The following is a 23,437-nucleotide window of genomic DNA, read 5'->3' as shown; positions in this document are numbered from 1 at the left end:
CAATAGGATATATACCCCATAGCATTGTAAGTTAAAACTCGTGCCTCCTTTCTGTGCACTATCTACATTGAGTTTTGTTTTTGTTTTCCTCTTTAGTGAAGGATAGGTGTTATCCATGTATTATAATGGAGTTTTGCTATTTAAATGCAGATTTTAAAAAGTCCTGTGAATAGCTGAAAGGTTTTGAACATCAACTAAGAAAAGTATATTTTCGTGATTTAAAAAAAAATGTTAGGTAGAAAAATTCACGTCTGTAGAAAACTGTTTTGGGAATGCCTGTGTGCCAAGTTCTCCCAATACTTCCTTTAAACAATTAGGTTAAACACATTTTGCAAATGGGGGAATTGCGGCATCTGATTGAATATGCATCACAATTGAAATTTTAGTTTGCAGCCTCTGTTCTGTAGGTCCAGTGCTCTGATTAGCAGGGGGCTCTTTCTGCTGTGGGGAAAGAAATGGTAGCTCTGAGCTTAAAATAGCTCTTTCTGGCCGGGCGCGGTGGCTCACGCCTGTAATCTCAGCACTTTGGGAGGCCGAGGCGGGTGGATCATGAGGTCAGGAAATCGAGACCATCCTGGTTAACATGATGAAACCCCATCTCTACTAAAAATACAAAAAATTAGCCGGGCGTGGTGGTGGGCGCCTGTAGTCCCAGCTACTCAGGAGTCTGAGGCAGGAGAATGGAGTGAACCCGGGAGGTGGAGCTTGCAGTGAGCCGAGATAGTGCCACTGCAGTCAGGCCTAGACGAAAAGAGTGAGACTCCGTCTCAAAAAAAAAAAAAAAAAAAAATATATATATACACACACACACACACACACATATGTGTATATATTTATACATATATGTATATATACATATATACATACATATATACGTATATATGTATATATGTGTGTGTGTATATATACATATACATATGTATATATGTGTGTGTGTATATATACATATACATATGTATATATACATATACATATGTATATATGTGTGTGTGTATATATACATATACATATGTATATGTGTGTGTGTATATATACATATACATATGTATATATGTGTGTGTGTATATATACATATACATATGTATATATGTGTGTGTATATATACATATACATATGTATATATGTGTGTGTGTGTATATATATATGTATGGCTCTTTCTGTGTACTCAAAGGCAGAACTGACAGCCGAGGCTCCTCCGAGTCATGAATGCTGGAACACTGCACCGAGATTCAGCGGCAGCAGGTTCCTCTGCTTAACCCTCCCAGACTCCCCAGCCCCCTGAACCCCAAATCCAGAATATGAAGGATCTATCACCGCATACTTGGCAGATACTCAGCCTACTTGAGGAAATATGACCCTGTGGCTTGGAAAGTTGAAAAACAATTACCTTCATATCTAAAGCAGTTTTTAAGAGAGCCCAGACTATGTGCCAGAATTTGAAAAGTTGCGGTTTTCAAAGCAAGGCATGAAATCTAACATCATCTCTTTCTGTTCGGATTTCTAACAGACCTTGGAAAATTACTTATTTTTTAGTGCCCTTTTCTCTTTGTTTATGACCCTTCTGCCTCAAGCTTACTGTGTTGGAATAGCCATAGGCCATGTATCCACTAATGTCTGGGTCTGGTGATTTGTAAAACCGTGCACATCACTCACAGTTCCTGCTCACGCTGTGTAAAATACGAAAACAGAAAAAAATGAACAAGCCTCTCGGGGAGATGATGTGATTATTTTTGAGGTCCCTGTCTCATTCTACCGTCATTTTGGAAAGGGTCACGTCCTTCCATAGGCCCCCTGGGGTTGCAGAAAACCTGATTGTCACAGCTGAATAGTCCCATAGAAATCTCCTTTCTCTAATTCTCTGACTTCTTGAGCCTGGTGGTTATCTCACCCTGTCTAAATGAAAAATTCCCCTTTGTGGTGACATTAGGTGACTTTTTTATTTTTTATTTTTTTAGGCCGTGGGAATAGAAGTGCTTCTTATTCAGTTCTCAATGGAAGCTAGTAAAAGGCTAGGGTCTTACCTACAGACTATTAATACCTGCACGTTTCACTCCCCAAATCCTAAACCTTACAAAAACCTTTGTCTTAAAATAGAATATTTGGAGGGGCTTTACTGCACTGTGGCTTGAAGAGAATATGATGAGAAAAGTGTCTCTTTGATTGTAATGTAAATGTGTCTCTTTGATTGTAATGGAACCCTCCTTCAGTGTTTTATCACCTAACAGATAATTACACCTTTGAAGGCATTTCTTGTGCCTTCACATATTTCTGTTTGTTATATACCAGTTCCTGACTTGTCCAAATGATAAGCCTTGAATACTTTGATACCATCTGTCCTAGAGGGCAGAGTCTGCAGTAGCCATCCTTTGAAGAACGTGGTGATGGAGTCCAGCTTCATGCTGTTTGAGTGAGGGAGGTAGGAAGCAGTGGCTCAAAAAGATGCCTGGGGATCTCAAAGGCTGGGGACATGTCTTTTTTTTCTTCAGGCTGCCTTAACAGTTTCAGGTAGAGCTCTGTGTACATCAGGCATCAAGTTTTGCTGACTTCCTCTCTCTCTGATGTGGGGATGCAGTCAAAGCCACAGAGCTATCATAAAAGTCTATCTGACTGATGAGAGAGCCTTGGGATAGAAACAGTATTTTAGATGTTCCTCCAAGAGGAATGCTTATTAGAAGATCAGGTATGGCTGTTGCAGTTAATTGGAAACACTTGTCAAAGTGACATGACGAGAGAAGCAGGTAGGAGTGATCACAATTGGTAAGACTCTCAGAAGACAGTTGGTGAAAGCAGCAGTGGTTGAGGGACCCAGACCTACAGGTGTTGCTGGGATTGCTTCAGTAGCAAGACTGCCTTTGTGTTCGTACATTGTGAAATGACAGCCTGTGCTTTACTTTAGAATTTTGATCTTTTGGCTTGTATACTGTGTTTATTAAATTAGAACAACTGGTAGTTGATACAAAATTAAAGGTTTATGGATTGTTTGTAGTAATTAATATACTGTTGTTTTGGTGTTGATTCCTGGCGTAGCTGTTGGCAGCTGAAGGAAGAAGGAAGCCAGGAGACCAAACCACTGCTGTGGCCATGCCACACTCTAATGTCCTTTCCCCAACTTCTTTCTGTTACAGGAACCCCTGTTTGGTTTTATATGCAAATTGCACCAATAAGAAATGAACATGAAAAGGTGGTCTTGTTCCTGTGTACTTTCAAGGATATTACGTTGTTCAAACAGCCAATAGAGGATGATTCAACAAAAGGTAATTTTCAAAAGAATTACTACACTGAAAAACTAGGCTGTTGCTAAAAGATCTTCTTACTATTTTACCTCTGCTGATTGAACTGGAAAACAAAATTCTACTATGTGGCCTTTCTTTTGCTTCGTTGCTTGGAATCTGTTTTAGTCAATCATATTGTTGGAATAGAAATAGCATGGCTATCCAAAGTTGAAATATAGATTGGTTAACTTATAGCATGAGTAAGAAATGTTATAGAGCATTTTTTTTGTTTGTTTTTTAGTCAAGGTCTCACTCTATTGCTTGGGCTGGAGTGTAGTGGTGTCATCTCAGCTCAATGTAATTTCCATCTCCCAGTCTCAAGTGATCCCCACACCTCAGCCTCCTGAGTAGCTGGGACTATAGGTGTGCGCCACCATACCTAGCTAATTTTTCTATTTTTTGTAGAGTCAGGGTTTCGCCATGTTGCCCAGGCTGGTTTCAAACACTTGGGCTCAAGTTATCTGCCCCCCTTGGCCTCCCAAAGTGCTGGGATTACAGGCATGGGCCATGCACCTGGCTGAGCATTGTTAATTTTGAATCAATATGATTGGAATTTCAACACCTCATACCATGGTGAGCTTTAGAGCCAAAACGTAACAATTGGTGGAATGGTTTGGGTGAAATCTAACTAGAGCTCAGTTGGTTAGTTGATTGAATTTTGTTGAATTAAAATTGTAGTAGTTGACTTTTTCAAGTTACTTTTCAGTTTTTATTTATTCTGTTATGTAGTCCCTAGAGTAGATGTTGCTAGATTATGGAAAGAATAATTTTGTCATCAGGAGAGTGGCTGGCAAAATGCAAACCTTCTAACTGCAGTCTTATTGACTATAATAGTCAAAGAGACTGCTATAGAAACCACTAGTCAGTAGCATGTGCTTTTACCTCCTTTTCTATGTAATTTATTCCCAATTTATTCTCTCCAATTATGTTTAAATTAGAAACTGGTGTCATATAAATGAAGAATTTCCAATAACCTTAGAAGTCGTTTTTATGAAATGTTATTTTTAATAATCTCTTAGGAAACTAAAAATAAAATGTTTTCCTCTTTGCATTTGGCAAACATCGCCTTTCCTTACTTCTTTTTAAAAAACTGGCATAGAAACTTTAATCTTTCCAACTGTAATCATAATTATAGAAAAAATCACAGTAAGTTTATTCCTTGCATAGGAACTCACATATATAATATTGTATCTGCTCAGTTTCTGGTTAACATCAAATTGCGAGAGGATAATTTTTACAGTGTGCAAACCATTCAAAGTATGACAGAGAACAATTTATTTGTACTTTGAAGATCGAATAAAGTATTCAATTTGGACCCATAGTCCCTGTTCCTTTACACATAGACTCAGTGCCTGGGAAATTTAAGATAACTATAAATACTACTTTTAAATTGAACAGTCTTCTAATAATATTTAGGTTTAATGCTCATTTGTGTGTTTTAAAATTCATGGTGCTCCATCCAACAGCCAGAGAATACATATTCTTCACCTCACATGGAGTGGAGCATTCACCAGAGAGATCACATTCTGGGCCATAAAACTACCTTAATAAATTTAAAAAAATATAAATCTTAAAAAGTTTGTTATCAGACCAAAGTGGAATTAAACTAGAAATGAGTAACAGAAAGATATCTGGAAGATCCCAAAATATTTGGAAATGAAACATGTTTCTAAACAAATCAAAGAAGCAGCCTTAAGATAAGTTAGAAAAATATTTTTAACTAAAGAAAAATGAAAATACAATTTATCAAATTTGTGAGATGCAGCAAAAGCAATGCTTAGAGGGAAATATTTAACATTAAATGCATATATTAGAAAAGAAGAAAGACATAAAATCAATAACCTAAGATTCTACCTTAGAAAACTAGATAAAGAAAAACAATTTAAACCAAAGCAAACTGAAGACAAGAAATAATAAACCTTACAGCAGAAATCAATGAACTAGGCACCAGGACAACATTAGAGAAAATCACAAAAACCCAAAGCTGGTTCTTTGAACAGGTCATTAAAGTTAGTAAACTTCTAGCCAGGCTAACTGAGAAAAAAGGATAAAGACACAAATTACAAATATCAGAAATTAAAGACATGGACATTCAAGCAGAGTAAAGGGCTACTGCGAACAACTCTATAGCTACCATTGATAAATTGGATGAAACAGACCAGTTCCTTGAAACACGCAAACTACCAAAACTTACAGAAGGAAAAATAAACATTATTTGTGCTTTATTTATTTAAAAAATTAACAATAATTAATAATCTTCCAAAACCAAGAAAAGACCAGGTGCAGATGGTTTCATTGGTAAGCGCTACCATACATTTAGGGAAGAAATAATACCAGTTCTTCAAGTCTTTTCCAGATAATAGAAGCAGAGGGAGCTCTCTTAACTTATTCTGAGGCAAGCACTACCCATATAGCAAAACCAGAAAAAGACATTACAAGAAAGGAAAACTACAGACATATATATATATATTTTTTTTTTTTTTAATTTTTTTTTTTTTTTTTTTTGAGACGGAGTCTCGCTCTGTCCCCCAGGCTGGAGTGCAGTGGCGCCATCTCGGCTCACTGCAAGCTCCGCCTCCCGGGTTCATGCCATTTTCCTGCCTCAGCTTTCCGAGTAGCTGGGACTACAGGTGCCCGCCACCACGTCCGGTTAATTTTTTTTGTATTTTTAGTAGAGATGGGATTTCACCATATTAGCCAGGATGGTCTCGATCTCCTGACCTCGTGATCCACCCACCTCGGCCTCCCAAACCAATATTTTTCATGAATATAGATTCAAAATCCTCTACAAAAATTGAATCCAACAATATCTAAAAAGAATTATGACAACCAAGTGGGGTTTATCCCACTTATGCAAGGCTGGTTTAACATGCAAAAACCAATTGCTGTAATCTACCATATAAAAATGTAATTCACAAAATAATGAAGAAAAGTCATGATTATGCCAGTCAGCACAGAGAAAGCACTTGATGAAATCCAGCACTTGTTCATGATAAAAACTCTCAGGAAAGTTTGAGTAGAGGGGAACTTCTCTAGTTTGATAAGGAACATCTATAAAAAGCCTATAATATTCTAACTATTTTTTCTTGTACCCATTAACCATCTCCCCATCCTTCTCCCCAACTACCCTTCCCAGCCTCTTGTAACCATCCTTCTACTCTCTTATGTCCCTGATGTCAATTGTTTTCATTTTTACATAACTAAAAGAGTTTAAATGGATTGTTTGTAACACAAAGGATAAATGCTTGAGAGGATGGATACCTCATTCTCCATGATGTGACTATTATGCATTGCATGCCTGTATCAAAACATCTCATATACCTATAAATATATACAGCTACTATGTACCCACAAAAATTAAAAATGAAAAAATTCTGCAGGTAACAATGGTCTATATCTTAAAGTTATATATTTTTAAACAAAAGAGAAATAATTAGCATCTGATTTGTGACCTAACATATTCATACATGAATGGTAATCAGACTGAGTAAAAAGCTTTGATCATAGTCTTTTCCTCTCAAAAAAATATGCATTTGTATTTGCACTAGATGATTATTGTTTTCTCTTATTTACTTTAAGTGATTTCATGGCACAGATGAAGTTGGCCAAAGAAAGTACCATACTTTCGCAGCAGTTTTGACCGGCTGAACCTAAGTGGTGGTGTCAGTAACTACATATCTATTTATGGAAACTCAAAGTTGGCAACATTTTGCAGTGAAGTTGGGGAAAGGGTGCTGATATTGAAATGTTGACTTTTCTTTCTGAAATTAGTGCTTCTCCATTTATCTGCATCCCCACATCAGAATCACAGAATTCTTTGTAAGGTTCAGTCTCTTTGAAACGAATAATTCATTTTTATACAAAATGATATTTGAAAAAGCTCAAGACAACTCAGACCACTTGATTTTTTAACTATGAGTTTGACAGACATGTAAATTAGAATTTATAGGGAAAATCAGACCCCATTGTGAAAAGCATTAGAGAAAAAGGTCTCTTTCCAGTGCCAGAATCTGTAGATGAGCTTATTTTAAATAGACTTTTGAGACTTCTCTGTATCTTCCAAACACATAACAGATTACCAAAAAAGTATTGTAAAATGTAACTATGAATGGTGTTTAGGAGCTACTTTCTATTATTCATGTGAACTGTACATTTAACAAGAAAAATTCAATAGAAATAAAATATTTATGCCATTAAGTCATCATCCTATATCTTGAAGCTAGCAGTGTAGAAAAGCACGTTTTAAAATATTGGCATAAGCACCTATCTTTCAACTTTTTAAATTAAGTAAAGGAACCATGGAACTTTTGGGAAATAATGGATGAGATGACATGATAACACCATAATATCAAAATAATCTGGGTGTAGATCATTGAACTTGGATAGAGTAGACTTGCTGTTGATTCAGTTTTGGGCACCAGAGTTACTTAATCTGAGGCTGTTCAGGACTCTTATAGGAATATTTTATCCTCCTTGTCTTACATTTATCTATTTTTTTTTTCCCAACCAAAAATTGGGAATATGGTGCAGGCATGATTCTGAGTCCTGGAGATACAAAGTCTCTTCTGTCACATTTAGTGGGGGAGGCAAACAAGCAAATATATAGTGGAAGCTTTCTTTTGATTGCTCCCGTTGTCTCAGTAAAAACAGGAATCATAGTTATCAACTGAGAGTAAAGATGGCGAAGGGTGTGAGAAGAGTGGAGTGCGTCTTAACTGGTTATCTAAGAGAGTGGAATAGTGAGTGGGCAAGAGAAACACAGCAGGATTTCTGAGCCGCACAAAGGTCCATTTCAGGCTAGTGGTCATAAATTTCACTAGTTATCTATGAGCATAATATTGTGTTTTAATCCACTCATATTTAGTCAAAGAGGTATAGATGCAGAAGTAAGTGAAAAGTTGTGTTTATCCAGTGTTGAAATTTGGTCAAGTGAATATGAGAAGACTCAGGGACTTCAAAGATCTGGGAGTTGAGGATGTTTACAAGGGTGTTTGCAAAATTTTGAAGAAATACTTCATTGATAAAAATTCTGCCAGCATACAAGAAATAGTGTTTTAGTATTCAGAACAGACAAGTGAATCTACACACCGGCAAAATCAGAATGTAATCCCAGAGCAAGGACTTTTTACCTTCTTAACATGAAAAGGGGCCAGGTGATTGGAGCAAGGGTCCATGTCCTTTGAGGATTTGCCAAAATTGACTGGAATTAACATTAATCTCCTACTTGTATTGATATTTTTACCAAGAAACTTAGACATATGACTGAAAGACTTAAATAAATGGACTTATTATGAATTTTATTTCTGAATCATATCTGGGAAAATAACTACAACATGTGATGGCAGCCAACTAATTTGAATGTACCTCTTCCTTGTAATCAATCTATGATTACCAAACTTTTATTCTGAATTGATACTTGGTCTTTAAACTGACTGGCACTGGGTAATGTCAACACTATCTTTGAATTATACCATGATGAATGGTTGCAAAACCCATCGAAAGGGAAGGAAGCCAGTGTTGATGGAGTAGTTAATGTATGCCAAGAACTTTATATTCATTATTGGTCATTTCTATAATTCTGAAAATTAGTATTGTTGTCTCCATTTTACTGTTGAAAATTCTGACGCTCAACGTCTGACTGATTTCAAATCCCACGTTCTCTCTATTGCACCCATGGTGCCCCATCCTTCTCAGTGGAGACTTATTGTTGAGGTTTAACTACCTCAATCCCCTGCTTTCTTTTTTTCCCACAAAAACGAAGCACAGGTTGAGAATACTTTCATTCGGACAGAATTATGCTGCTTTGAACCAAATAAACTAACTGATAATAATTTAAAGGGGCAAAGTATTCCTGTTATTTTTTGTTCCTGGTATTGAGGTCTTGATATTGTTGTTCAGGTAATCAGTCAGTGATACCTGATACATTATAATAATACAAAGAGGAAAATTACAGCCAAGAAATCCATTCTGTTGATTATCCATATGTATTCTAAAAGAGATGGCCTAAATCTCTGCCCATTTATACTGTACAGTATTTTCAAACAGACTCCAAAACTGCCAAGATAATTACAGTGTGAAATATCTTGTGCCAAATAGTTATGGCATCTTCTTGCCAATAATTGAGACAAAAAAATTGCCATAGAATAAAAAATAACAGCCAAAATAGCAAGCTTCTCCTTGTGGAAGCCAATGGTTTTCTTTAGAGAGGAAACAACAGATGAAATATGAGTAATTATACTATGTAGTCTCTTTGGCCAAGAGTATAATTGTTTACCTAAGCTTTTTTCTTATAGATTAGAATCTTGTGTTGCAGTCTAGTAGATTGATTTAACTGCCTCTGTGACTTCTTTTTATTTTTAAGATTAGGCAGTCCATGACAAAGAGGTTAATTGCAACCCAATAGAGCTAAACTAATGTTTTATTAAGAAGGAGTTGGCATCCTGAGCTTTTAGGAGAACAAATGTTCTCATAGTGCCATGAACAACTTACAGAGCAAGTATTAGGCTCTTCATATTCAGCTGTCTGTTTGCATTACCCTGTATCGACCACATCTAAGTAACATCAGCAAACTTTGCTGAATAATCAGTCACACCAGTTAGATCTTTGTAAAGGTGAGATCAGTAAATGTATCACTGGGAAAAGTTGTAACTGCTGATACGTCTTTTTTCTCTGAACTAGACAGTATGGCAGCTCAACTTTTTCAAAGTTTATACAGTACAAGTTGGTGAGAGATCAAATGAACTAATATAGCTAATAATAGGTAATTCCAGATGTGTTCAAGAACACAAAGGGATTGGTACAAGACATAGTTAGTGATAGCAAAAGTTTAGAATCTACTTCAAAGTACATGATTGAAACATGTATGATCAGGAAGGAGCAAATGATCAAGTTTCTGAGATGATAGAGGTGCAGGTAAGAACCAGGTGCCATAGTGGTTTAGTGTGGAGGTGGATGGGAGAGAAGGGCAACTGAAGGCTGTCACATTTCTGTGACCATTTTGTCCAAAGCAATCTGCAGATTCAATGCCATTCTTATTAAAATACCAATGTCATTTTTTACAGAATTAGAAAAACAATTCTAAAATTCGTATGGAACTAAAAAGGACCCCAAATAGCCAAAGTATTCTTAAGCAGAAAGAATAAAGCTGAAGACATCACATTACCTGACTTCAAGTTATATTACAAAGCTATATTAACCCATACAGCACAGTACTGGTATAAGAAATAGACACATTGATTAATGGAACAGAATAGATAATCCAGAAATAAAGCCACATATTTACAGCCAACTGATCTTTGACAGAGCCAATAAGAACATATATTGGGGAAAGGAGACCTTTTTCAATAATTGGTGCTGGAATAATTGGATTGCCATATGCAGAAGAATGAAACAGGACCCCCTATCTCTTGTCATATACAAAAATCAACTTAAGATGGATTAGCTTAAACATAAGACTTGAAGCTATAAAAATCCTAGGAGAAAATCTAGGAAAAACTCTTTTGGACATTGGTCTAGGCAAAGAATTCATGACAAAGACCTCAAAAGCTGAGGCAACAAAAATAAAAACAGACAAATGGAACTTAATTAAACTAAAAGCTTCTATACAGCAAAAGAAAGAACCAACAGAGTGAACAGATGACCTGAAGAATGGAAGAAAGTATCTGCAAACTATTTATTCAACAGAGGACTAATATCTAGAATTTATAAGGCACCCAATTCATCAACAACAAAATAACTCCATTAAAAAGTGGGCAAAGGACATGAATAGATATTTTTCAAAAGAATACATACAAATGGCCAACAGTATATGAAAAAATACTTGACATCACTAATCAGAGAAATGCAAATTAAAACTACAATGAGATATCATCTCACAACAATCAGAATGGCCATTAAAAAGACAAAAAATAACAGATGTTGGTAAGGATGTGGAGAAAAGGGAACTCTTGTACACTGTTGGTGGGAATGTAGGTTAGTACAACCTCAATGGAAAACAATATGGAGATTTCTCAAACAACTAAAAATGGAACTACCATTTGATCTGGCAATCCTGCTACTGGATATGTACCAAAATAAAATAAATCTTTACACCGAAAAGATACCTGCACTCATATGTTTATTGCAGCACTATTCACAATTGCAAAGATAGAATCAATCTAATTGTCCATCAGTGGATGACTGGATAAAGAACATGGGGCATATATACACAATGGGATGCTACTCAGCCATAAAAAAGAATGAAATCATGTCTTTTGCAGCAACATGGATGGAATTGGAATCCATTATCTTAAGTGAACCAACCCAGACACAGAAAGACAAATATCAAATATTCTCACTCATAAGTGGGTGTTAAAAAAAATGTGTACACATGGATGTAGAGAGTGGAATGATAGACACTGGAGACTTGGGAGAGTGAAGGCATGGGAGAGGGTGGATGATGAGAAATTCTTAATGAGTACAATATATGTTATTCAAGTCACAGTTACCCTAAAAGCCCTGACCATTATGCAAATGACACATGTAAAGAAATTGCACTTGTACCTCATAACTTTATAGAAATTAAAAGGAAGACTATCATGTTTCTTATGGCTTCTGCTTTCTTCAATAACATTTTTGGCAGGGGTTTGTGCTGGCAGTAAGGAGAGAAGGACAGCATAGGTGTTGTGAGAAAAATGCTAACTCTTTGGAACTGGAACTGCAAGAAGGCCCTAATCAGAGTCAAATAAAAAGATTACTGAGTAGCTCAGAAAGCTCATATTTGAATGCTCCCATTGATTTTAATGTGGACCAAAACATTCATTTGCTTTGCATTGATTCTCCATGTTCTAGGGCATTTTGATAGCAAAACTCATAAATGATTACTCAATTTTACAACCGCCTTTGGCTTTGATTTATCTAGGAAGAAAGAATCCTTTCCAAGTCTTTTCTCCTAAATTTCTCTCTTCTGGTACGTCTGAGTCAGTTCAACATTTGCCACCACTTTTTTTTCTTTTTTCTGCCAGCAGTTCCCCAGTTCTCTTTCTGAAAGCAGATTATAATCCTTAACACTTCCAGAATTTCTTCTCTAACCTTCCCTACCATGCCTTTCCTACCTTCTTCAACCAAAAGACTTCCTTCATATAAGCTATGCTAATACCTAAGAACTGAATGTATTTTCTTCTTTAAATTTTAAATATTTACATATAATGCAGATGCTGTACTCCTATTTAACTTATTTTCTCGTTAGTCATCATTAATTCATTCACTAAACAAAACCATTCAGTAAAACATTCCACAAAAACAGATCTAGTGCCCACTATGTGTTAGTCAACCAAGGTAATATGGTCTGGCTCTGTGTCCCCACCCAAATCTCATCTTGAATTGTAATTTGAATTGTAATCCCTGCATTGGGGGAGGGACCTCATGGGAGATGATTAGATCATGGGGGTGGTCCCCCCATACTGTTCTCATTATAGTGAGTAAATTCTCTGAGAGCTGATGGTTTTATAAGGGGATTTTCCCCTCTTGGCTCGGCACTTCTCCTTCCTGCCACCATGTGAAGAAGGATGTGTTTGCTTTCCGTTCTGCCATGATTGTATGTTTCCCAAGGCCTCTCTAGCCATGTGCAACTGTGAGTCAATTAAACCTCTTTCCTTCATATGTTACCCAGTCTCAGGCAGTTCTTTATAGCAGCATGAGAATGGACTAATACACAAGGATAGAAAATATAAGATCTGGCACCTAAAAGTCGCACGATGCAGTCACTTCCCTTTTCATCTATGTTCAAGGGTAGTCTTACTCAGAATATGCTGATTTAAAACATTTTTAGAATGATGGGTTAATATTACCTCTCTCTTTCATTTTCTTTCTGTTTTTTAAATCAATGATAGTCCTATTTTTATTCATGGAGAAAAATGCGTGTGTTTTATTTTTACTGTTTAAAAATGATTTTTTTTTTTAAGAAAGTAAAATAAGGTAAAGAAAAGAGAGGAAATATTCCTTGATCACACTGACTTCATGTGTAAAATAAGGTACACATATACACAGACATTTGAACAAGCTTTTTTTCTATTAGGAACAACTGCTTCCTCCTTAAGAAACACAGTTGTAGTCTGTGCTCATGATGCTTCAAGTGGAAAACTAGAGGATGACAATAAGCTTTCATTGTCATATTTCTCCTTCCTCACATTTATTTTTATGTATGATACTGTGAAATCAGAGAAAACATGCCATTTGATGATTTGTATTCATTTATGGATCATTTAATTTATTCCTAAATGTCTCCTTTTTTTTTTTAAAAAATATTTTCTGGATAAACCTTTTTTTCACACAGGGAACGAAAGTGGGCTTTTCTTTTAATCTGACGAGTTATGCCAAGGGCTGTAATTTTACCTGTTTTAGAAATCTGAGCCTTCAGTAAGTAAAAGATTGACTTGGAATTTTCTAGAAATAGTCAAGGCAATTATAACATTCTATTGATGTAAGGTGCACAGATTATCACCAGGTAAAATTATAATATACCTATGACTAATATAGTTACTGTCATCCAAAGACACCCTCACCACTTTTACCAAACAATCAAAACCAAACCAAAAACCAATGATAATAATACAAAATGAGATTTATTTTATATCTGATTTTTAAAGTTACAAATACAATTGATTTATTTTATGGTGTATTTTATGCCAGGCCCTGTTTCAAGTGCTAAGAATGGAGGGATAAACATGAGTTTAGCAAGAGTGACTATTATATCAATCAACAATTGCATCAGTGTTGTTAGTGCCAGGTGAGGTATGCATCCCATGATATGCGTGTACAGAGGAGGGCACCTGTCACTTGTGGGTAGATCAAAGAAGCATCAAGGTAATGCTTTTACTGAGTCTGCAGTTACCAGTAAGTGTTAGCCAGACAGATGGGGGAGGGAAAAGACATTCCAGGAAGGCAGAATGATTGTAATGTGAAAATATGGAAACACAAAACAGCGTAGGGTGTGCAAAGAATTCCTAGTAGATTTAATTTTAGTTTTGAATTTATTCTTTATTTGATTTGCTATTGATTTCAATAAGGCTGGGATGCAGAGCATGTGTGAGAAAGTGGCGAGAGACAGAGGCAGAGCAAATCACTGGGATCAGAAAATAAATGACCTGTATACCAAGGATATACAGTGTTATCCTGGAGGCCTTCAGGTTTCTGTTAAAGGGTAAGAGGGTAAAAGGCATGTGTTTTAGAAAGAACTTTGCAAGCAATGAGGATGTGGTTTTGGAATGCTGCCTAACTCAGGTGAAAGACGGTATGTTGTCTGACATAGTAGGGGTGCAGAGAGGAGATTCAATTTGAGAGATATTTATTGATGTTATAATCTATAAGGCTGGGAAATAAGTGTGTGTGTGTGTGTGTGTGTGTAGGTAATAGTGAAAAGAGGATGGCGAATTTCATGTTTCTCATTTGGGCATTAGAAATATCTTGGGGCCATTCGACAAGATCAGGGATGCATGAATGAGGCAGAGTGGGTGATAAAGGGGGAAGATGGTGTCAGTTTTGGACATGTTGAGTGTTGTCAGATGCCTGTAGAATACTGTAGTAAGAAAAGTCCAGTGGCTAGCTAGACACATAGGTCTGGCATTCAAAAGAAAAGTCTCAATTTGTCATAGAGATTGCATGTTGGTTTTTCATTAATGTTGAATTTTTAGAGAGTTGGTGTCATATCTGATACCTTTTTTTGTTTCCACAGCACATTGTACAGGGTAAGCCTTAGGGTTGCATACAATTCCCAAAACCTAACTTTTTTTGTTCTAATTACTAGGATGGGGTCCATTAATGTAGAAGAAATAAAGACTCTCCATCAATTGATGCCAGTTTATTTCTTTTCCAATCCAGTTACTGAATACATAGACCTGAATTGGTGGGGCAATGCAAAGCTTAAATGAAATCAGAATCAGCCTGAAGAATAGTAGTAAAGAATGATGTCACCTGCATTTTATGGTTGACCCATATTAGGCGGGTGTATTTCCAGAATTTCTTCCTTAATTTTTTTTTTGTCATATCATCTGAAATTTCATCATTGTCATCATTCCTTTGGAACATCAGGAGTTTTTCAGTTTTAAGGGGTTGCCTGATAAGTGACCTCATGAAGGGTAATTGTGTAGAAATTATCAGATAGTGTTAACAAAATTTTTTAATGAATCGGAGCTTTTGAGATATCTAGAGAAAGGATAATTGAGACAGGATGAGAGTATGACTGGTTATGTTCTATTTGTTCACTTCTTATTGACATTTCCTTGAGATTAATGATTTTATTACCGGCAATTTGAGGCCCCAGAAGAAAATTCTTTCCCATTAAATTGCATTTCTTTCCCCCAAAAGTCACTGCTCTTTCAGAAGACATTATTAACAATTCTAGATATTCCAAAAATAAATTTAGGTATCACTGCAGTTGTTAATAACAGATAAATAACATTTTGCTATGTTACAGGGGAGATGGAAGTGTGTGAAATGAACCATAAAAAGTAAGATTTGTTGAAATTCAGTTTTATTCTCTTATATCTGCACACAAACACATTGAAGGACTGTTTTTATTAGGGTAAGATTAGCTGCTATAACAAATAAATCTCCAACTTTTAGTGGCTTAATATAATAGAAGCACGTTCCTTGCTCATATAACAGTCCAAGGCAAAGGATCCTGGCTGGCATATGGCATTTTCCCACACAGTTATTCAGCAGCTTTGCTATCCCCTTGGGCCTTGTCATTTGCATCCTTCCAGCTGGTAGAAAGAAAGAGAAATTATGGAGAAGTCACAGTTGCTTCTTAAATCACGGCATGGAAGTCACACACATTACTTCTGTCTGCATTCCATTAGTGAGAACCAGGGACATAGGCTATACTAAGATGCAAGAAATTCTGGGAAATATGTTCCTGATTGGACAGCTATTTCCCAGTAAGAAAGCTATACAATGCAAGGAGGAGCACAGAATTTTGTGGATAGCTAGTTGCCTTGGCTACAGGGACTATATCACAGATATGGGCAAAACACCAAAGTCACACATAAAAATTGCTCATTATTTTATGGCCACACTTCAAATATATGAGCACGTCTATACAGAAGGAAAGAAAATACTTTTGTTTGATACTTTGCATTCATTTTGGATGTTATGTGGTTGCTGAGATGTTTTTAATGCTAGCAAGAATGTTGGATTCCTTATTATTGTGTATGAAAAACTGAGACTTTCTTTCTTTATTTTTAAGGTTGGACGAAATTTGCCCGATTGACACGGGCTTTGACAAATAGCCGAAGTGTTTTGCAGCAGCTCACGCCAATGAATAAAACAGAGGTGGTCCACAAACATTCAAGACTAGCTGAAGTAAGTAAGAGACAAACTTTGCTTCCCAAGATGGTGGTGTTGGTACATTTTTCTTCCCCAAAATGATTTAATATAGATATTTCTGGCTATGATCTTATAAATACTTAGCTGATAATTTATGTTTCCCTTGTAGAAATATAGAAATCCCAAATATTTCTATTCATTCTCTCCAACTTTTGAAGAGGGAGTGTAGCTCATGACATCCCAGGTCATGTCTGTAGAGTGTAAGGTTTTCTTTGAGCATATCAGATAGGGAGTTCTTTCATTGCTTCATGCATATATGCAGCAAACACATATTCAGGGTATGCTCTGTGCATACCCTGCAAAGGATGTAAAGATAAATAAGAAATGGGCCCTGTCATCAAGGAGTTAAATATCCAGCAGAGGAAACTGATCATATAAGATGTGAAAAGATGCAATGACAGGGTGCCGTGGGAGCCTGTACAGGAGAATTTGCCCAAATGTGGGGCCCTAGGGAAGGCTGTGTGAGTGAGATGATACCTGGGTTGAGTGAATTCTGAAGGGAAAATGTGAGAGTTAGTCAGGTAAAGAAGGGATGTAGTTTATTCCTACCAGGGAGACCAGCATGTACAAAGACTCAGAGATGAGGTAGTATGATTACGTTGAGTATGACTTTAGTGTAGTTGAATTCAGATGGGGAAGGAGAAGGTAGGGTGGCATATCGTGAAATGGTGGTGGTTGGTGTCTCATGTGCCAGGAAAATGACCTTTGTGCCTCAGAAAAACCTCTCAAAGGGAGGTGGGTCCTAATTGGTTTCTTTTGCAATTTCATGTTTTTATTGTGTTAATTCAAAAACTTCATTCTAAGAAGAGGTCCATAGTTTTTACTAGATTGCCGTAGGGATCCAAGGCACAAAGTGATTAAAAACTCCTGCTTGAACTAGTGGCTCTGTGGAGAATGGGTAGGTAAGGAAACCAGTGAGGAAGTCCTAGCAGTAAGTAAGTTAGCATGACCATGGTTGTCAGCAGGATAGTAGTAGCAGAAGTGGGTGGATTGCAGACACATTAAGATTAGAGTGAACACATTTGTTAATACATTAGAATAGTGTTTGAAACAAGGGGTTGAGTCCAGGACAATTCTATGTTTTTGATTTAGATGACAGGGTAGATAGTACTGTTGGTTGATAAAATGATGAATATAAGAGGAAGGAAAGAAGATTTGAGGACAACGATCGTTGAGTTCAGTTTGGGGCAAACAGAGTTTGAAAAGCCCGATAGGAAGTCCTAGTGGAGATGCCTGAATGGCAGGGAGATTTATGGGTCTGGCTCTCTGGAAGGATATTTGAGTTTGAGTTGTAGGCTTCAGTATCATCCTCACAGTTATGGCTGTTCAAGTCATGTGACTAGACGATGTTACCCTGAGACTAAGGAGAAAAAGACAGAACTCTGAGGCAGCTAATAGCTTTATTGTTCACATTTCTTCTATAACCATAATTTGTATTGCTGGTATGAAAGATGCCAAAAAGCTCATTAAGCTACCAAAACTATGCTGAGCACTACGTTTGCACTCACAAAATATTCTCAGGTAACTTTTACCAAAAAAGAGAAAGATAAAATCCATATGCTTATCAGTTTTCTCTGCTGCAGAAAAGTGAGTCGAAGCACTTCAGAGTAATTTTCTTAACTTGTCATAAATATTGAATCTGGTTTGGAGAGGATTAGGAAGTAAAGTATGTTCTCTGAATTTAGAAGACTACGGAGTTTTTCTTAGACCATGGCTAACAAAAAGACTTATGGTTTTCTGCTCTAAATAGCACTGTTAGCTTGGGGAAAGATGAATCCTTTGATGTGCAGACATGTTTCTGAAGACCAAAATAAGACATTAATATAACTAAATATTAACTAGTAATAATAATCACAATATTTAAAATATAATATGCAATTAGTACAAGATTTAAAGCAGACAATGAAATACAACTTTCTTTTGCAAAAATGCTGAGATTTTGGAGCTAGTTCCTCTTCTGCCTAAAGTTGCCTGTTTCTTTCTACAGATCAAGCTGAAATGTAGGAGGTTGTTTCTGTGATTGTTAATTTTTATAGTCATGATTCCTTTGGGGTCTTAACCACACCTTATTCAGGATTTTTCTTTTGTCTGTTACACAACAGAGCAAGAACAAGTGGAAGGGGGCATAGAGAAGAAAATCTTCTCCCTTAGCACGCAGAATCACTCAGGATTATTTTTTCTCTATGTCAAGGGAAAAGAAAGAAACTTTCCCCTTGACATTTTCTCATTTTTATTTTTGAGAAACTTATTCCTATTTCATCCCATCTGTTTTTTTTCCTTTGCTCTGTGATTAGTGTTAGTTTCTTTACCAGTCTTCCCTTATTCATAAACCTGGTTCTGATATAAAACTGCTTTCTGTCAGATCTTAGGGTTGATTTCAGAGAGCATACAGAAATAACAAGATTGTTGACAGACATTTAGTCTGAATACCTGCAGCGCATGCTCTTAGATCTCCAAAGATAGACATAAAAGAAATACCAAATAAGTACAACAATATTGTTTTTCCAGTGGTACTCAAAACTCTTGTAATTTGCTCAATGCAAGTATTTGGTTTCGCTATGGAATTTTAGGCGCTTTTACTTTTTCAAAGACAGATAAATTTGATCTCAATTCTACCTGACCCCCAAATTTGGAGCTGATTCCCAGTTTCAAAGATTACAGTCTCCATAAAGGTAGTTAATTAATTTTCCGCATGCATTGACACCCTGCTGATTGCCTTTAGCTTGTTCACTTTTATGTTGGGTAGAGATAAATATATACACCCCGCCACATCAGTCGGTGGGCCTGACTTTGTTGGAGTCAATGCTCTCAGATCTTCAGAGAGGAAGAATGTGTCTGTATTCGTACAAAAATACATCAAAAAATGTGATTTCATCCTTCCTCCACCAAAGGCTTATTGCTTATAAAAGCACAAATGAAATAACAATGAAAATGAAGAGTCTGTTGCTCACTGTTTTATGAAAGAGCCCAGGGACAGAGTGAAGATTAGTGGTGCTTTGCATGTGAAAAAGATGAAGCTTATTTTTTGTGCACTGTTTTTTGTTGTTGCCATTTTCCTCTTCTTCCTCCTCCTTGTCCTCCTCTACCCTTTTCTCCTCCTTTTTGTCCTCATCTTGCATTTTTTTGGCGGGCTTTACATATGCAAATCACTGTCTAGAGAATTGGGTCCTGAATGTCTAAAGAAATATATGACAGAGATCTTACCTTGGGCTGTACATTGTAATCACCTGGGAAGGTTTTGAAAATATAGAATCTCTGAGAACCCAAACAAGACCAATTTAATCATTCTCCAGGGTGAAGTCTAGGTATAAGTATACTGTATTCTTTTAAAACTTCCCCAGATGATTCTAATGTATAGCCAGGTTTAAGACTTTCTGAACTCAGGGTGATGCCATTCCATCTTTAGAGGAGACCTGCATTAATCCGGGCTACTGAGCAGGGCTTACATCTGTCAGCACATTAGGCACAGTGTCCAGGGCCCCACAACACTTTTACGGGCCTACAAGGTGTTTCAATTTCTATTAACAGCAGAAGAAAACAGGGTAATTTTAGGTAAAAACAAAAATTGAATGTGTGATATTAATATATTTATCTTTGTAGGAATGCTGTTATAATACACACACACACACATATATATGTATATATATGTATATATACATACACAGTTTTTTTTTTTTTTTTTTTTTTTTTTTTGAGACTGAGTCTCGCTCTGTCGCCCAGGCTGGAGTGCAGTGAGTGGTGCGATCTCAGCTCACTGGAACCTCCGCCTCCCAGGTTCAAGTGATTCTCCTGCCTCAGCCTCCAGAGTAGCTGGGACTGCAGGCATGTGCCAACAAGTCCGGCTAATTTTTGTATTTTTAGTAGGACAGGGTTTCACCATAAAGGAGTCCAGGAAGGCACAAAGGCTTAGGGTCCACGAAGGTGGTAATGCACCCTGGCACTGAGTTTGTTCTTATTTCCCAAGTTTGATTTATTTGTGGTTAAACATAGACTGTGTATATATAGATGGTAAACTACTAACATTGAATGTGAAGGCAATTTTCATGTTTAACACAATGAAATTGGAATTGACAGGCCAGTGGTTGAAAGGCAATAGAAAAGACATGATTATGTACAATTGTATATCTATAATACTTCACCCCATCATGAATCTTAACTACTGGTAGGATGATTTGCTGTTAAGTAATTTAAGACATCATGGGAAAAACATAACTGAGGTACTGATAATGGCAAATACATGAAACATCTTTACAAGTATTCTTACAAACACCAAAATAAAAATGACAATTCTAACATACAATTAAAGAGACCACCAATGATGTTTTCCATATCAAAAATAGTAACAATGGATATTGTATGCTTAGTTTTCAGATATGTAAGTTCTGTATATGAGAGGAACTTTAGGATACTCTCCCAAGCTTCCAAAGATGCTAGTATATTTGTTTTGTTTTGTGGCATATATTATAACTCAGACTTACATCCTAACAAGTATTTTTATTTTTATCCATTCTTACATCTAAATATTTAATGCATTTATGATTTTATGATTTGGACTTTTTGACTCCTACCTCCTGGGTCCCATTAGTCCTAGAGGCACTGAATAACTGAATACATACAATGGGCAAATCTGTTGAAAATATTTAAAAATTTCCATTTACCAAACTCTTTAACACATACGTTGTCTTTGGCTTCATTGATGGCACAGGGCAGAAGTTTTTGATTTATCCCTTCAACTGTCTTTTTTTTTTGAGACGGAGTCTCGCTCTGTCGCCAGGCTGGAGTGCAGTGGCGCAATCTCGGCTCACTGCAACCTCTGCCTCCTGCATTCAAGTGATTCTCCTGCCCCTGCTTCCTGAGTAGTTGGGATTATAGGCACGCACCACCACGCCCATCTAACATTTGTATTTTTAGTGGAGACGGCGTTTCACCATGTTGGCCAGGGTGGTCTCGATCTCCTGACCTCGTGATCTCGCCTCAACTGTTTTTTATAATTCCCGGGTTCCAGGTTCCAGAAGGCAATGCTATGTCCTGTGTTGGTTACCTTTGCCCAGGGATACACAAACCTCTACTCTTGCTCTGTCATCTGCTTTTTATCTTTGTTTTCTACTGTAATTAGACCTAATTAGTATAATTCAAGGTTCATATAACCTTACACTGAAATTTTTCCATTTGAATTGGTATACAGAAACAAACTTGAGTATTTAATATTTTTTTCCCTAAAGGAAATTTGCACTTGGGCAAGAAACACAATATTCTTTAAGTCCAGATCTAAGGGAGGAAGGGAAAAAGCAGGCGATACCCTTTGCAACCCTTTACACTGCTGTGCCACCCATCAGGGCCCTTGCTGAGTATCACTCAACAACAGCATCACCAACAGTGGGATGCCAGGGTCCAGTGAGGCCATCAGAATCAAAGTTATGTTTCCTGAGGTGCTAAATGTGTATGAAGAATAGATAATGGTGTGTCACCCAAATAACTGCTGGACAGTCCATGAAAGCCATGTGATTCTAGGCAGGCTTGCAGAGTGAGTGTGCAGGAGGCACTTGCAGAAGTGGACATCCAGCAGTGTTGTGGATCAGTATTGGCTACTGCATCAGAGCAGGCCAGAGAGAACAGCAGAAAGATCAGCTTTGGTAGAGTGATTGGACTTGGAGTGACTTCCTCTGAACAAATTTTAGGACAACTCAGGAGAAGAGGGAGGCAAGACTATGGAGCATGACTGGCTGTGGTTTGACTGCCAGTAGATTTGAATTCATCACTGACTGTGCAGAGATAACCTAGTCATGTATAAACACATTTTCTCTCTTTTAGGTTCTTCAGCTGGGATCAGATATCCTTCCTCAGTATAAACAAGAAGCGCCAAAGACGCCACCACACATTATTTTACATTATTGTGCTTTTAAAACTACTTGGGATTGGGTGATTTTAATTCTTACCTTCTACACCGCCATTATGGTTCCTTATAATGTTTCCTTCAAAACAAAGCAGAACAACATAGCCTGGCTGGTACTGGATAGTGTGGTGGACGTTATTTTTCTGGTTGACATCGTTTTAAATTTTCACACGACTTTCGTGGGGCCCGGTGGAGAGGTCATTTCTGACCCTAAGCTCATAAGGATGAACTATCTGAAAACTTGGTTTGTGATTGATCTGCTGTCTTGTTTACCTTATGACATCATCAATGCCTTTGAAAATGTGGATGAGGTAAGTTTTTTGTTTTGGTTTTCTGAGTACTGTGGGTCATATATTTTGAAAACATCAGGATAAATGGATTCCGCAGATAATCCAAACCTCTTTTTAGCCACCACTTTCAACTTTCTTGAAACCCTTGCCAAAAGTTATTATATTTTATTACCTTAAATTAGTTTTCATCTGTTTCTTCTCCTTGATATCTGGTTGAAAGTACTAATTACTGGGAATTGGAGTTTGTGGATGGAAGAAGTGGAGAGGAAAAGCGGCGGCATTTGAAGTCAACTACAGCTCACAAACTACATAATTGATTGAAAGAAGATATTAGGTTGGTGCAAAAGTAACTGTGGTTTTCACAATTACTTTTAATGGCAAAAACCACATTTACTTTTATAACAACCTAATAAATAGATGTATTTTATTTGAAAAGCTGCAGCATTTGAAAACTATTCATTCACAGATCTTTTGGCTCCTCCTCTCAAGACACATATGATAACAATGGTAAAGTTAACATAAAGATAAAGAAACTTTCATGAAACAGCAATTCTTGAATTTTTGCCACCTTGGTTTCTTCCTCATAGCTTTTGCTTTGCATTTTGTCTGAATATATTTGT

The 23,437-nt window shown here is 36.8% G+C and overlaps 1 protein-coding gene across 1 annotated transcript in view; it reads left to right on the top strand.

Annotated features, from left to right (window-relative positions):
• KCNH5 (potassium voltage-gated channel subfamily H member 5) overlaps positions 1–23,437 on the top strand; it is a 339,516-nt gene that overhangs the window by 41,560 nt on the left and 274,519 nt on the right. Inside the window, exons 4-6 of the mRNA XM_024231784.3 lie at positions 3,126–3,254; positions 16,495–16,610; positions 22,446–22,838. Coding sequence (XP_024087552.1) covers positions 3,126–3,254; positions 16,495–16,610; positions 22,446–22,838 — 638 coding nt within the window. The remainder of the gene's footprint in view (positions 1–3,125; positions 3,255–16,494; positions 16,611–22,445; positions 22,839–23,437) is intronic.

The sequence above is a fragment of the Pongo abelii genome, chromosome 15, assembly GCF_028885655.2.
Source record: "Pongo abelii isolate AG06213 chromosome 15, NHGRI_mPonAbe1-v2.0_pri, whole genome shotgun sequence".
Taxonomy (NCBI): Eukaryota; Metazoa; Chordata; class Mammalia; order Primates; family Hominidae; genus Pongo; species Pongo abelii.
Note: the sequence above shows the minus strand (reverse complement) of the source record. Positions and strands in the feature narration are given on the sequence as shown.